This window comes from Epinephelus fuscoguttatus, linkage group LG16, assembly GCF_011397635.1.
Source record: "Epinephelus fuscoguttatus linkage group LG16, E.fuscoguttatus.final_Chr_v1".
In the NCBI taxonomy this organism is placed as follows: domain Eukaryota; kingdom Metazoa; phylum Chordata; class Actinopteri; order Perciformes; family Serranidae; genus Epinephelus; species Epinephelus fuscoguttatus.
The window spans coordinates 33196451-33212904 of NC_064767.1; the positions used below are offsets into that span (position 1 = coordinate 33196451).

Sequence of the window (16454 nt, forward strand, 5' to 3'; positions counted from 1 at the left end):
AAAGAGAGGTAACTAAAAGCCAGCCAAATAGCCAATACAGCTCATTTAGTTTAGTTTTATTTTTTTATTGTATTAATATGGTTGTTTTTTGTTTGTTTGTGTGTGGTTTTGTTTTGTGTTGTGTTCACGTAACTTCATTTATTTTTCGGAAACTCCAAGGGGGACTTCTGCCAGAAACACTAGATTTACGGCTGCTGTCTCTTAGCAACAGGACGCCTAAAACCTGCTGCAGTGCGACAGCAGTGACGAGTCAGCAGACATCGACAGAATCAAACAAAACTGCTTTTATTTATCCAAGTTACTTTGGGACTTGACCGCTGAGTTTGCATTTTGAGAGTGCAGCCTGTCGACATTTTTTTTTTTACCGTGCTACTGGGCTTAAACATTTACAAAAGGTTCAGCTGGGTTAGCTCATATGCTAGCTGATTGAAGCTAATGCTGCTTTCAAGGACTATCGGACATGCTTCGCTGTTAGGGCGCTTAAAGGAAATAGTACTTTGACATAAGATGCAATACACGTGTTCCACTTCCTCTATCTTGCACAGAATTGACCGTATAGCTATTTAACTCAACAAACTTGACAAAACTTGCCCATGTCGAAGAAACTGAGCAAATTGTTTCTGTGGGTGCATAACTTTGCAATTTATCCTGACAATGCAACATGGTGTAACTCGACTTATTTAAAGCAAACGACAGTAGCCACCACTAACTGAGCAACACTATGCAGCTGACTGGTGGTCTTGACCCTGTATAGTCTGTGGTCGTGACGCTGCATGTGTGGCTTGTGATTAGGAGTTTAAGGAGGAGTACCTGAAGGCAGCAGATCCATCCCACAAAGTTAGCTAGCATTAGCAATAGCTGCAGTTAGCCGGTAGGAGAGGACCGCAGCATCAGCATCATCCATACACAATGACATAAAACAGGTACCAGCTTTGTTCACTGTACGAGACGACGGGGAGGAATATTTCTGACACCAGATAAGTATGTCAACAATATCTTATCCTTCTTGTTTGAATTATGTGTAGAGACCAGCTGATTAAATTTGACCTGAAAGCATCTGACGCCGATGCAGGAGGAGGACAGAGGGACTCGGCCTGCGCTCGCATCACTAACGTTACTCCACCAAGTTTCTCTGTTGTATTCCATGATATATATTTGTATGTTATGGGCCTGTAAACGTATGTAAAATGGACAATGTCTCGATCTCATCTTTGACTGCTAATAGTATCTCAGAGTTAAGCTCTGCAGAGGATGTTATGACCTTTGATGTATTTAGTGGTAGAAAAATAATAGTAACTTGATTTCTAGTGACTGACGCATCCCGTTACGCAACCATCAGGTCACTCAACGAAATCCTTTAAAAATACACACATTAAAATTGAGACTGCATTATTTGAATGTGAAATGACATGAATTTTACCAGTTGAACGTTAATGTTATATAAAACTGGCTAAACTGAGTCAAAGAGTGATCATCCTGTAATAGCTACATTCTCACTTTGGACTAAAGCTGGACTGTATTCATTATTCAGTAGGCTACTGAAGTAATACCTCAGATATGGTAATGTACTAATACTAATACGTTGTGTATGGCAGCTATTTCACTTAAGATAACAAAATCATTTGTAGTGATTCTTTTCTTGATTTAACAGTTTATTGCGGGGGTTATGGTTGGAAAAAAGAGTTGCCCTTTCGTTTGCCTGATCCACAGTCCAGACCCTAAAAATATTCAGTTCACTATCATGCGAATAAGCCTTAAAGGTCCAGTGTGTGGGATTTAGTGGCATCTAGTGGTGAGGTTGCAGACTGCATCCAATTGAAACTTCTCCAGTGTCCCAAGTGTATAGGAGAACTACAGTGGCCGATGCAAAAATGTGAATGGCCCTATCTAGAGCCAGTGTTGGTTTGTCTGTTCTGGGCTATTGTAGAAACAACATGGTGGACCCTGTGAAAGAGGACCGGCTTTGTATGTCAATATAAACGGCTCATTGTAAAGTTACAAAAACACATCAATTCTTATTTTTAGGTGATTTTACACTAATGAACACAGAGATATGAATATTACATTCCCTTTATTCCAGTAATCCCCCTAAATCCTACACACTGGACCTTTAAGCTGTTATAAAAACAGTTCCCTACTAGTTTTCTGTTGATCTACTAATAATTTTAGGCATTCACTGTTGACTTACTACCTTTAGTTTCTCATCTCTGTGCCTCTGTAGAAATGAGCCGGTTCTGCTCGGACAACAACAATTTTCCCTATGACAACAACGTCCTGGTTTTGGACATGGTGCTGGGCTCTCTGTGGGGGGTGCCCCAGCCCATAAACTGGGACAATGTAGCCAAGCTAGTTCCAGGATTCACTCCCAAGGAGGTAACTGGAATGCTGGGTAACTATGAGTGCTTCCATCCATCCATCCATCCATCCATCCATCCATCCATCCATCCATCCACCCCTCCACCTGTCCTGTCCCATTCATCAATCATTCCATGGATTAGTGACATAAAGCCTGGCTTGTTGACAAACAGTAATGCTGTGGCACTTATATAATCTTCAGTGTGCCCGTCGATTTGAGGAGCTGAAGAGCACTGGGGGTTTTCCCCATGTGGACAACCAATGTAATGCCCTGACAGAAGGAAGCACCTCCCCTTCAGATGGCCTGACCGCACTACTGGACACTGGGGAGGTGATGGAGACAGGAAGCAGCCAGAGCAGCAGCAAAGTTACAGGTCAGTGATGTCATCCTGAGTAGTGCAGATCAAGTTTTAAATTCTGTTGCTGCTGTTACACTTTTTCACCCACAGGAATCATTTTAGTTTTATCCAGTCTAAAATGCATTTAGTTTTCTTTAATAAGAAATTTCTCAAATGAAATGAAGAGTTAATTTGAACGTTTTGATGACGCCTTTTGCTTTACAAGATATAATCAGTTCAGGCACAGCTTATTTTGTTATTAGAAATATTCTCAGGCTAGTAGAAAACATGGACTAGCAGAACAAGCTTGTATTTGGAACCAGTACAATAAAAAATGTGTAGCTGTGGTATTGATGGCTACTGCTTGATAAATGGGTTTAAAGTATATTTACTTCTGCTGGTGTCAGCAGGCTCCAAATCGACGCCCTCAGGAAGAGTTGGTGTTGTGGAGAAGAAAGAGAGAAGAGTCTCAGCCGAGGAGGATGACAAACCTCAGAAGCCAAGAGAGTAAGTGCTGAGAACTCATTCTCAGTCTACAAAATGCTGTTTCTCATAGCGGCAATGCCAAGTTACCAAAAATGCACATTTATTCCTAACACATACTCCACTTTATATCAAAATCTTTTTAATATGAATAACTCACTTCATTTGGACTTTACAGGCAGCTATAAACTGTTCTGTATTTTCATCTCTAGCAGTGAATTTTACTGCCAGGTGTATTTTTGTGGGGAGTAATGGATTTGAACTTTTTTTTCCTACAGTCCCAACATGGTGATCCATGTGTGTGATGAGACCAAGAACCTGAAGCAGGACTTCACGTGTCCCAGAGATCTTCTAGTCAAAGAGATGCGTTACTTTGCTGAGTACCTGTCTGTGGACCCCCAGAGGTGGGAGGAGGTGGACATCTCCGTTCACTGTGACGTGCAGATCTTCGATTGGCTTATGAACTACGTCAGGAGGAATTCTGCAGGAGAGGGAAACAAGGACAAACCCCGTCTTGGTAAATCTCTGAAAAAATGTAAAAACCAATAATCAATATCACATTCTTAAACACGGGGAATGCCCAAGCTTTCACTTACCTGTTTGTGTAATTCCGTGGATGGTGCTCGATTTCTCAGTCACTAAACGTGGTGTGTGTTTGGTGGGTCACTGGCTGTGTGTTCTGTGTTGTTTGTCGGTTGTGGGGTTTGCTTGGTTGGTCATGTGGTGTTTGTCGGTTACAGAGCCCAGCAATGTGATCTCAATCCTGATCTCCTCCGAGTTCTTGAAGATGGATACGTTAGTAAGTGTTGTGACATGTGACGCTAGTTGTGGTGATGTGCTTCGGGCCTTTTGTTTTTCACATGTGAAAAAATAATTGACATGTGGCCTGGTCACACCATATCCATAAGAATGTCTGATAGCAAAGACACTGAATCCTCAGAGTTGCCCAAACAGTCCCAGCAGCTTGCAAATGTGTCAGAGTGGATAATGAGTAAACTGTCCTAGTCCAGGAAAAACCAGAGGCCCATACATAGAGCTTTGTAAAGTTGATGTTGCATGGTTGTTAAAAGTGTAGATGTTCTTTTGCCCTCAGGGGTTATTTAAACAGCTTGCAGTAAATTTCCTCACCACTGCTGTACTTACTAAGGCTCTGTAAGAAGACCTAAAATTATACCAATAATTAAGTAGTGTTTGATTTATGTAGTGTCATTGAAATTACGTTTACTATTGCTGTGAAAGGACTTACAAGAGCTGTATATGTTTGTCCATGTTCAGGTGGAGGAGTGCATCCAATACTGCCACAAACACATGAGCGCCATCGTGGCGACACCCTGCAACATGAACTGCATCAACAGCAACTTGGCAACACGCATTGCTGAACTCTTCAACCACAATGAGGCTGACGACATCAGGGACAAAAAAGACAAGTTCAAAAGGTAAAAAGATTTACACTTTTGTTAAGTATCTCTGATGAATGTGATGTGATAAATCTTGTGTAAACTGTTATAAAGATAGAGTGAAGTCTACGTTAAAAAACAGATGGTTCTGTTTGTGACTTAAATTTCATTCCCCCCTCAAAGCAAATTGTTTCAGAAGAAAATAGAGCGTCTCTTTGATGCCAACTACCAGAACAGAGATTCACCTGGAAACGCCTCGTCTCTCTACAGGTGAGCAGTTAGCCTCTGAGTTCCTCCAGGCAGTTACCTACCTCACTGCTTTGCAACAGCCTTCAAGTCCTGTGAAATGGAAGTTCATCAAGACATCAAACATTTGAAACCGTTTAACAGAAAGACAAAAGACAGGGATTTTGATGGGAAAATACTCTGTAACTGATTTTTTGACATTTATTTGACATATAACAAGAGCTAAATGATCAGACACAGCATTAAAACTGGGAAAATGTAATTTAATTCCATAAGGACTTTAACTTGCATGTTTCAGTTTTTTCTCTTGCCTTAATTTTTGTTCTCTTATTATTAGAATCAGTCTCACTATTAGTCATAAATTTGTTTATTTCCAGGTGTGGTCTGTGCCTTAAGCTGCTGACCAAAGACACAGAGAGGAAAATTTCTTGTGTTCCTGGGAAAATCAACATTGATGGTCATGGAGAGATCATCTATACACACACTAAGTATGACATAAATGTCCCGTGCATTGGTAAAATTTGTGAACTCTTATTTCCTGGATTTGTTTAGCTGCCAGCAACAATATGTGGAGAAATACCTCGTTAAAAAAATCTTGATCATCGTCTGTGTGTGTTCATGTGTGTGTTTGCAGACAGAAGAGCTGGGATGTACATGAATACATCACCAGTCTGTATGAGGAGCTCAAGTCCTGGGTCCTGGTCTATTGGAGAATCTGGGGTACAATCAACTACCTCACTTGCTCCCGGTGCCAACAGGTTTGTGTTTGTGTAAGCATGTAAGGTTATACACGTTCATACTATAAACCTGACCTCTATGACTAAATATATTCAACCCCACCTAAAGAGTTTCTACGTATGTGTTTATAGGTGTTTGTGTGTGCAGAGCTGACCCATTGCAAGTACCACCCAGACAGTGTGCTGTACCCTGGCATGGGTACTGAGAAAGGCTGGCATGGTGCAGGAATCTACCCCTGCTGCAACCAGAGGATTCTCCGCTTTGACCCCACTGGTATGCCCAAGGTATGGACACTCACACTCACACTATACATGTGCTAATGTTCTACTAAAACCTTTGCAACTGCTCTAAACCAAAAAACAAATCTGGCTGGATCAACGTTAACTTAACAATATTAATGCCCTCCTTACACTAGGAGGCTTTGAAAAGACTTTTAAAAGACTGAAGTCTGACGCTCTCTCACATCTTAAGACAATGTGAGATTTTAGTCACAGACAATAAGATTTTGCAAAGAATGGGGATCTTGTAGGGTCACTATTTGCAAGACAACAACTAAATTCCTTTTGAGATTATTTACTATCCTGCTCCTGGTGTAAAATATTACACCAAACTCCCTTAAAGAAATATGACATATTAACAATTTCTTACTTGTGCGCAAAAACACTTCACTCTAGAAAGACAAGAAAAAAAGTGTCATATGTCAAAAGTATTCTTGTCAATTCTGCATCAGTATAATCTGTAAAGATAAATGGTATTTGCGTACAAACTTTACATTTTGGATTTTGTTGCCTCAACTCGCTACCAGCCTCTGTTGGTTAGTGGGTGAAGACTGTGGGAACGAGAGCCGAACTATTTCACAAAATTAAGATTTCTCACTAAAATAAATGCTGGCACGCCAAATTAAACACTGACTGTTGTACATTCCACAACTCAGCCAGTTTCTCCTCCTTGCACAGTCCACCAGAACAGAGGCTTGTTCATAGTCTTGCACCTCCCCAAAGTCCCGTCCGTGTTTACTATCTACCTAGTTTGCTGCTTCTTGTTTGCCGCTAGAGAGAGCACATCTACTGCTTGTTAACAATGTTCATGTCATTGAGCCAAGACTAAAATCTTTAAATGTTTAAATCATAAGAAAGTCAAGAAGAGAAAAAGATTGACTTAAGGCAGCTCAAGCTTTATGACCACATAAGATTAAACAATCAAGATCACAGGAGCGCACACCAACTGTGCTAAAATTCATGACTTTATTAAGACATTGAAAATTTTTCCGCATCTATGAAATCACTTGAAAAGCAGGGGGATTAACTAATGGCTGCCATTTTCTAATTTAATCATTATTTGTACTTTTTAAAATCCTCTACCTGTTAATCTGCTCAGAGTATCACTCCACTGCATGCTGGGACTGACCCCTGTTCTGCTCCGTAGCTATAGAGAATGCAGCTCACAGATAACACAGATGTTAACAAGAGTTAAACTGCTGCGCAAAGAGACTGATATACGATGGATGGCCTAACCTGTGCTGTTTTATAGTGATTTCTCTGTGATGCAGCATTGGTGTTATTTACTACAGAATGTAACTAATGGTTAGTTTTGGAAGCTTGATGAAGCTTCTCAAAGGTTTTAAGGAGAAATGTGTGTGTGTGTTTAGGGCTGTAAGATGCGAGACCACATAGTGAACGTACCTGATGAAGAGAACTGCGACGAGGCGACCGCAGCCCAGACCAGAGTCCTTAATGACCTGCTGCTGCACAGAGACGCAGTGTGTTTGTTTCACACGCCGCCTGCAGAGGGGTGAGCATGACTGCTTGTGGCAGCGTGTCTGTTTGACAACAGGAGTAACAGTTTTTTTTTACAGTGGCACTTGTTTTGACAGGTTCCAATAAAACTGGATTATTTTGTGTTTGTACGTGTGTTAGTACTGAGGAGAGTCCGTCCAGTGCAGAGAAGGTTCAGCAGGACTGTGACGTTCTCCTGGAGCCGACACTGCTCGGACCTCTGAGAGCAGACGGCAGCACTGTAAGTCTTTCTCTCTCTCTCTCTCTCAGTGTTTCTCTTCCGTCTGATGCTTGTCTTCTAGCAGCGTGTTCATTTTCTGGTTCTGACCTCAGCTACTTTCTTTTTTCATCCAGTTTTCCCTCTTGAAAAACTGGAGTCTGCAACTGGTAGGACCTATACCTCATTTCTTTGATTAGATCTGCTTATATTGTAGTAATGATCATTTTGTTAGCCAGCTGTTTTCAGATTTACAGACACATCCAGGTGCTTTTACTGAGATCTTTTGTTAGATTAGTCAAGTGTGAAGATTGACTGAAGTCAGTGTCATCAAGCAGCTGAGAAGTAATGTCTACAATATGTCACCTTTACTGTACAGAGGCAGCAGTCGCTCCTGTCAGAGGATGAGGAGTACACCACAGGGTCAGAGGTCACCGAAGATGAGGTGGGGGATGAAGAGGAGCTGTCTAAAAAACAAGGTGAAGAGGCTTCGTAGCATTTTGGGAGATAGATAACTGCTGATTCATGTTGGTAGTTCCTCATTTTTTATGCCTGGTGCTATGTGGCATTCACAAGTGACACTAGTGTGTTTGTAGTACTTCCCCTTAGATTTGGTACCTGCAGCCTAGTCTAATGATGTTTTTATTAAGCAATGCACTGCTCTGGATGGGAGTCAGCAGCAAAACACATTTTAGTCACTTCAAAAATGTTCCACCTAAAAATGTCAATACCAATGCCTTAAATACATAATGCACTTACATGAGATAAGTCTGACTGACATGACGTATGCTGTGTGTGTAAGCCTGCCATCAGCTGCCTATTTGAGACAGAGTTCTCCTCCCCTTCCAATATCTGCATGTCATCATTTTGCAAGGGCACCATCACTGCATCCTGGGTTTAGTGCCGCACCAAGACAATTGTGATTGCTATCATGAAATACAAACAACCCAGAGCATTTGTTTCCTTCGTGCAGAATTATGATGGATTTATACAGATTCTTTTCTTGCACTGGCACTGAGCTAAAACAAAGTGTGGAGTTAGGTCTGGTGGCTTTGTGAGACTAACATCAGATTGATATAAATCTGTTCTTGGAGAGATAAGAATTAACCATACTTCTCAGAATGTTTAACTGTGGCTTGAAGATTTCTTATTAATCTTGTTAGCAATCAAATGTACCCTACAGCATTAATGTCATGATAGACAAACTACAGCCAAGCAGGCTAATCTTAGAGTATTTGTAGCTTTAATCTGCAAATGTTTGGTAATTTTACTTAATAAAAACAACTAAAATGATTTTTTATCAAAATCATGTCTAACACTAAATATATTTAACTTTCTGTTAATTGACCATTAACTAAAAAAGTAAGTAAAATGTATTTGTATAGCGCTTATTACAGACATAAGTCACAAAGTGCAGTACAAGGGCATTATGCAGTGCACAAGAAGAAACCATAAAAGATGAAGTGACATTGAAAAGTATTGTATATCATGTCTCTAGCTGCTGGTCGGCCATCACGATAAGATTATGCATGCATAATATGATAATTCAACTACAGAAGAAACTAAATTACTAAATAAGTAGGGAAAAAAGTGGATATATTGATATCAGTATCAGTTAGCAGTCAAATGAGTTGTTACATATCAAAATCCAATATCCTGCATCCCTAAAAGTTACCAACTAAAAACACAACACATACTGAAAAAGAACACAGAACATAACAGGAATATAAAGTACATAGAAGAAAAACAAACCTGGTGCATGTCTTTAGCTGCCTTTTAAAAGTCAGAGGACTGTAAGGATGCAAGCAGAGCCATAATCTAAGCGCTACAGCCTCAAAAGCTTAATTACCACCGCTCTTTATGCAGGTGCGTGGGACAGACAGCAAGTTTAGCATATTTGACCTAAGAGAGCGAACTGATAAGTAGGGGTGAAGTAGTTCAGCCACATAGCCTGACCGTGTGATGCTCTGTACATAAAATGAGAATTTTAAACTGGATCTTACACTCAATAGGGAGCCAGTGAAGAGATTTTAGTATAGGGTTAATATGAGTCCTCATGAGTAGCTTTGCGGCAGCATTCTGGATTGCCTACAGACGATCAGGAGCAGACATGTTAAATGAGGAGGAAAGTGTGTTACAGTTGTCAGTGCGAGATGAGATAAAGGCATGTATAAGCATCTCTAGTTCATTAGCTGAAACTACAGATCTCAGTTTACTAGTATTTCTTAAGTGGAAAAAACAAGAACTGGTTGGCTGCTAAACAACTGACAACTAGTTGTTTCAGTGCTCATAACAAACAGCACATCTTTGACTCTCAGCTGTCTTCATCGGTAGTTTGACAGTTAATAAGAGAAAATGTAGGAAACAGGTTAAACTATGAGGATAGGTTTGTAACTCTTTGCATTTTCTACTCAAGCTTTTAAAACAGATTTAGTGCACTGCTTATCTGAAAGAAATAATAATAAGTCATGGATATATTCATGTCATTAAAATGCTGTTGCGAGGTTTAATTACAGGCTCTAACTGCTCTCGCCCTCACTATTATAACAATCTTGTAATGACAGTTTAATTGCAGTTTATGTGATTAATTGTGTATTATCACAAAAATGTTTCGAGCAGTGGACAGCGATAAAAAGTCCTAACAGTTATTACTGCACATTGATGCTGTTGGGTTTAATGGATTCCAGTTCTAATAGATATTTATGTCGAATTCCTAAACATAACAGTGGCATACAGATACACTGATGAGGTTTTTTTTCATAATCAGACAGTGAATATACATTTCTTGCTTATTTTCTGTTGTGGTAAATGATTATTTGTCACCTGAAAAGTTGGAGTGGCATGAGAAGTGACATCACAACATTTTACATCAGTCAGAGTGATTTAAATCACCTAACATACGAGGCCTTCATGTCATCATCTACTGTGACTAATCACCTCTGACCTAATAAAAAATGTCATGTTTATTTTCATATGAATTTGACTTCCTTTAAACCCTCGTGCTGCTGGTAACAGCTTCCTTTAACGCTGAGTCACTGTTGTAGTTTAAAGGATAAAAATCAAATGAGGACGCATAATGAAACATTTCTCTATTTATAGCACATCACCACTGTTCCTCCCTCACTCTACATTTTCATCATGTTTATTTTTAAGTTTCATTTTTCCTCTTTCAGTCCTTTTTCAAGCATGGGAAATAAATCAGTTGCTCTCTTCAGCCAGCAGATGGCGTCAGACACCACCAGCATATTTATCATGATTTTTTTTTTTGTTGTTGTTTGTTTTGTTTTTCTGTTTCCAGCTGCTAAGAAGGCCAAGAAGGCCCACAGACCCCTGAAAAAACAAATGTCTTCTCCAAACTTCCAGCGCAAAGACAAAGCAGAGAAAGTGAGTCACTGAATTCATTAATATTCAATAAGAATTCCTAAAATGCTGCAGAATGCAACTTCAGCATCTGAAAGACTTGTTCTGTGGTACAATACAGTGTAAAGCTGCAGCATAGTAACTGTTGTACTGTAGCAGGGTGTATTATTTCACAGTATGGTGACTGTATTTTATTTGTGATGCATCTAAACTTAGTTATACACACTAGAAGTCGTTTATATATTGTTTATCCCAGAAATCAGCTTCCATGAACTTGTATCACATTTTCACAGAAACACTATCGTCTGTTCGTTTTTGTGCTGTGCACTTACTTTTTTCATACAGTTACATTAACTATGAAGATATTGTGTTAACAGTGTATTTGTTATTAACTGTATTCCTACTCAAATAACACAGTACAGTACATACTTACACCTAAAGGTATGCTATGCAGGAACTGTCCGCTACTTTTTGTAAACAATATCGCCAGGGAAAGTGAAAACCATCCACTTGGCATTATCTGTCGCTACATTCCTCTTGGATGAATGCTGCTTACAGTCTGGACCTGGTCACCACCCTTTTAAGTCCCCTCTCCACCTGTGTGCTGTGCCCAGGGACGTCCCAGCACAGCAAAATAACACGATAATAAGAAAACACATAAAGAGGGCAGAGTCTCTGCAGATAAATATACTGCCACATGCCACTAGTGGGTCATAAGTGATGGTTGAGAGGGATTGCTTCCTTATGAGTCATTGTTATTTGGAAAATCCTGCATAGGGAACCTTTAAGTAGCAACTGTAACTTTAAAACCTGCTTTCTTATGTTCTCTCTATCTTGTTTTGTTTTCCACAGTCACAGTCCAGGGACAACACACCTTTCATGTGAGTTTATCTCATTTAGAATATCACCATACTTATGTTTACGTATTTCTGTTTCTGCAGTAAGGCTACAACTAACAACTATTTTCATTATCTACTGGTCAACAGATTATCTTCAGCATTAATCAATTACTTGTTTTGCCTATAAATTGTCAAAAAAAATTCTAAAAACAAAAAAAATGCTCATCACAATGTCATAGAACCTGATGTGACATCTACAGTTTGCTTCTTTAGACCAACCAACAGTTCCAAACCCAGAAACTTCATTTACGATCATAAATGTCAAAGAATAGCAGCAAATTCTCACATTTGGTGAAGCTGAAACCATCAAATGTTTGTAATTCTTGCCTGAAAAATGACTGAAACAATTAATCAATTATCAGAATAGTCTGTGATTAATTTTCTTTCAATAGACTTAACTAATCGATTGACTAATCGTTGCAGCTCTAATCTGCAGTAACAAATGAGGATGAAAGTGTGTTTGTGCTTTGATTTGAGCTTCTTTTGTTCTAAATATCATGAATTTAAATATAGCCTGACACACAAATGTCTCTGATGCAGTAAAAAAAAAAGTAGGATAGCCACACACTCATAATGCTGATGCATTTAGTTCAGCTAATAAAGATGAATGTTGGGAAAACGGCTATTTTCAGGATCCTGACGAAGGTAGTGTGTCTAGTACCTCAGTAGAACAGGTGTGTGTTTCCTCTCAGTTTGACTGAGCTTTGGTTAATGCTGACGCCCGTGGTGTGTGTTTTGTAGAGTGAGTGTCCAGAAAAGTAAGTGGGACAGTTCTCGCTCCATGCGATACAACCAGGATGCTCAGAGGGAAGAAGGTAACAGAGGACTCAATTTATTAATATGTATATATTTTTAGGTATATCATCAAGCATGTTCCACCCATTCAAATCATACTGAGTCTTATAAATGCTCTTTACTCTTTTATTTTCATATTTTCACTAAGTTACATCAAGTTCTGTTTTGTTTATGAACCAGACCAGCGTCGTATGGTGGAGATCATCGGCTACCTGACTAAGATGAGGTTTGGAGACCAGGAACAGAGCAAATATAAGGACACTAAGGAGGCAAGTAACTGTTCATATTCATGCACAAACAATGTATATAGTAACAGGATGCAGGAGATGTGACTTTTACCAGGATTTATTGTCTCATATCACATCATGTGCTCACAATTGGTGTTGAGTTATCAGCCCTGCTGTCCTAGTTTTTGCAGCTGCCTGATGTCAGATTGTTTTTGTTCTGGACAATTTGTGCGTGCGCGCGTGCACGTGTGTGTGTGTGTGTATGGTTGCTGTTGCTGCAGCCTACAGGAGGAATCTACGCCAGGCTGGAAGCGCAGTTTAAGAGTGCCTCTCAAACCAGACAGAGTTCGGAAAAGACACCCAGGTACTCTTCCTACGCGCGCGCACACACACACACTCACACACACACACACACACACACACACACACACACATTCTGCCACTTCTATCTTTGTTTGAATCCTCATTGACATAATGCATTCCCTAGCCCCTTACCCTAACCTTAACCTAATTGTAACATGAACCTTAAAACCAAGTCTAAACTCTCAATCAGGCCTTTAAAGAAATGAGGATCAGCGTAAATGTCCTCACTGCTGGTATAAAATTGTTTTAGTCCTCACTATGTAGCAAGTACAAGTACACACACACAGACACACACACACACACACACACACACACAATCTTATCATGTCCCCTTCAGTAATCGACTTTTTTCCTCTTTCACAGTAGATCTAAAATACGCTACGCTCAAATCCGGACAACATAAAGGAGCTGATGGGGAAAAGGCCGCTGAGCTATCAAAGAGACGAGTATGAAAACTGATGAAGAGTCATAAGAACAAAGAGGAAGAGGAGAGGTCCTTCTGCGAAAGCTCAGTACAACAAAATAAGTTTCTACTGGCAGCTCCTCAAGCACGGCCTACACCTATAACCCAGCTGTGGACTCTCTCCTCACCCTCACCCCTTGTCAGTCCTGTTCCCTCCCTCTGTGCTTAACTCAGGTGACTACGTATGCATCACCATCAACTGCACCCTCTGTCACTCAGCTAGCTACTTATTTGTGCAGCTGCGGCCGGTCCTTGAAAAACAAGTTCTCCGGATCCAGCTCAGCGTAGGAAATTCACTTGAACTGATCTCAGTGTGTCTTTAGGGTTTATCTTTGGAGGTAGACAAGTTGGGGATGAAATGCTAGTTTATTCTTTATTAACAGTCATCCGCACTGAGGATCTGAATTATTTAGATCCAGTAAACTCCACATGTATGGTACTGAAGAGTTTCAGAGAGAGGTAAATGAAGCCAAAGGCAAGACGGTACTGCTTCAAAACAGCTCATCTTGTTTCGGTTAAACTGCTGATCACAGTACATCAGTACATGAAATAAACTCTGTATTAGCATTCACTGTCTTCTGCGGTGAAGCCCAGCCATCTGGCTGAGACTGACACTACAGTTACTTTCAAGTGTCTCCCTCCCCAGTCCTGGTAGAGATATATAGGTCTATTCATTCCTATCTGTATTGGAATGTGACTAAACTGTACAACACTGGGACCAATAAAACATAAATGAGACTGAACTTCAGCCAGAGCCTTATTTGGATTACCTTCATGGTTTCTGCCGATCCTAGAATAGTCTGAAAGGGTATTACATCCATTAATATGAAAATAAGGCCTTTATTTTCTCTAGATATTTTTATCTTTTCTGATGTTGCATTGTAAAATCTCTAATAATTGATAACATGTTTTTTAACTTATATTTTCTTTGTGGCAGGGCTGGTCAGAGTAGAAGATCAACTGCCTGCTAGCTGGCTGTCACTGTACCCTCGATGCATAGGGAAGTGCAAATTTAACACAAATTGGCCATTTGACCAGGATTTCACAGCATGGCTGAAACTGGTACAAGGCGATCTAGGCTCTGTGTATTTTATGCAAAAAGTTTCTTAACTCGTCATGATAAAACGCATAACAGTGGAATCCCACATGCAGAGGGAGAAACACAAAATGCCAACAATCATTGGGTATTTCCCAAGTAACTGATGTTGGTTCACTTTTTCCCCTTCAGTTTTGGTTATAGTAAAAGTGGTCTTAAATTTCATTCTGAGAAGTATGAAAAAAGTTTTTAAAAACTTAAAGGTCCAGTCTGCAGGATTCAGGAGGATATACTGTCAGAAATAGAAAATAATATAAAAAGCATGTTTTCTTTAGTGTATAATCACCTGAAAATAAGAATCATTATGTTTTTGTTGACTTGAAAGAGCTGTTGATATCTACGTAGGGAGCAGGTCCTTGTCTACAGTGATCGCCGTGTTGCACCATGTTTCTACAGTAGCCCAGAGCGGACAAACCAAACACTGGCTCTAGATAGAGTCATTCAGGTTTTTGCATTGGCCACTGTAGTAAGCAGTTCCCCCATGATGAGAGCATTGGAAAAGCGCAGATTTTTTTTATATGAAACTGCTTTACTTGGCATTTTTACTGGTTTAAATCACTGAGTCTGTTGGTTTTGGAGAGGATGAGTCCTTTGTGTGTGATTCAGCTCCTGGTAAAAAAAAAAAACAAAACAAAAAAAAAACACCTGAGGGAATTCTAACCAGGAGAAGTTTCAGCTGGTTGCAATCTGCATTTCTCACCATTGGATTCCACTAAATCCCCCTAAATCTTACACACTGGACCTTAAAATCTAACTTGCCTGAACTGTAGGAACCCTGTATTCTGGTGACTGTCCACTGGGTGGCAGTATATCACCTCAGGGGAGTTACTGGGCTCTCACCGATCAACTTTGCCCCAGTTTGACCACAACCTGTCACTCCTGCTCCAATTTACGGCCAGATGACATCAAATAATTCAATGAGGGTAAAACTTAATAAAACTGTTGACGAAGTACAGTCAGTGTTTCATTTAAATTCAGTCCTTAATCAACCTTTTTCTCGTGCCTAAAGGGCTTGGTTGGAACAGCGTGAGAGTCCTGGGCAGAGGGCTGGTATGTGCCACTGGGTAGAGGGTCAGCCACCCTCTCTGTTTGAGAGGCAACGACCAGCGGGTGTACTAACCTGGCTCTTCCTGTCCAGCTTACTCACAGGGGTATTAATAACCCTGCCTGCCTACAGCGTGGACACAGAGCTGGGCATGAGGAGGCGTAGAGCTGGGCTTACTTTTTTTTTTTTTTTTTTATCTTTTTGGGTAGGTGGTGGGTGGGCGGGGGCTACCCCAGCTGTTCCCTCTTCTCCTCGACAGCAGATGCCGAGAATGGCTGAAGATCTCTGGATCTGGGTCAGGAAGGGAGGGGGTGGGGGGGGGGAGTCCAGTTACAGCCGGACTGAATTATGGTCCCAGAGAGATGGTCAAATATGAAAGCATCAAAGCAAACATATGAAGTAGTAATTACCAGAACAAGGGGCTGCTGACTCCACAAAAGCGTGCAAACATGAAACTGTACCACTAAAAGGAGCAAAAGCCTTCCTCTGCAGGGGGCTGCAGCCAGAGCAAGTGGCCTCCGTCCAGTTATTGACATAAAACACTGTAAAACCCACAGCCGACATACGCACCTGCAACAGATTAGCCAGAGTGAGCACTTTATATATTATACATTCAGTGTAGAATTCTAAGTCTCATATTGAGAGCCCAGCAACTTC

The 16454-nt window shown here is 40.4% G+C and overlaps 1 protein-coding gene across 6 annotated transcripts; it reads left to right on the forward strand.

Moving 5' to 3' along the window:
- The first annotated feature begins 222 nt into the window (after nt 1–222).
- sanbr (SANT and BTB domain regulator of CSR) lies at nt 223–15802 on the forward strand. Of its 6 annotated transcripts, XM_049601319.1 has the most exons (22): nt 223–923; nt 1026–1134; nt 2222–2373; nt 2558–2729; nt 3101–3200; nt 3455–3693; nt 3917–3975; nt 4452–4612; nt 4757–4843; nt 5197–5307; nt 5454–5577; nt 5689–5841; nt 7206–7348; nt 7474–7573; nt 7687–7719; nt 7929–8028; nt 10848–10933; nt 11762–11790; nt 12550–12623; nt 12784–12872; nt 13119–13194; nt 13557–15802. In XM_049601319.1, exons 3-22 carry the CDS (start codon nt 2224–2226, stop codon nt 13643–13645), a joined length of 2175 nt encoding a protein of 724 aa, XP_049457276.1. In that variant the 5' UTR covers nt 223–923; nt 1026–1134; nt 2222–2223; the 3' UTR covers nt 13646–15802. The 6 variants fall into 6 exon arrangements, with proteins under 6 accessions (XP_049457276.1, XP_049457278.1, XP_049457273.1 ...); XM_049601321.1 differs by lacking the exon at nt 1026–1134 and having other exon boundaries at nt 223–981; nt 13112–13194; nt 13557–15801; XM_049601316.1 differs by lacking the exon at nt 1026–1134 and having other exon boundaries at nt 223–981; nt 13557–15801.
- Nucleotides 15803–16454: the final 652 nt, after the last annotated feature.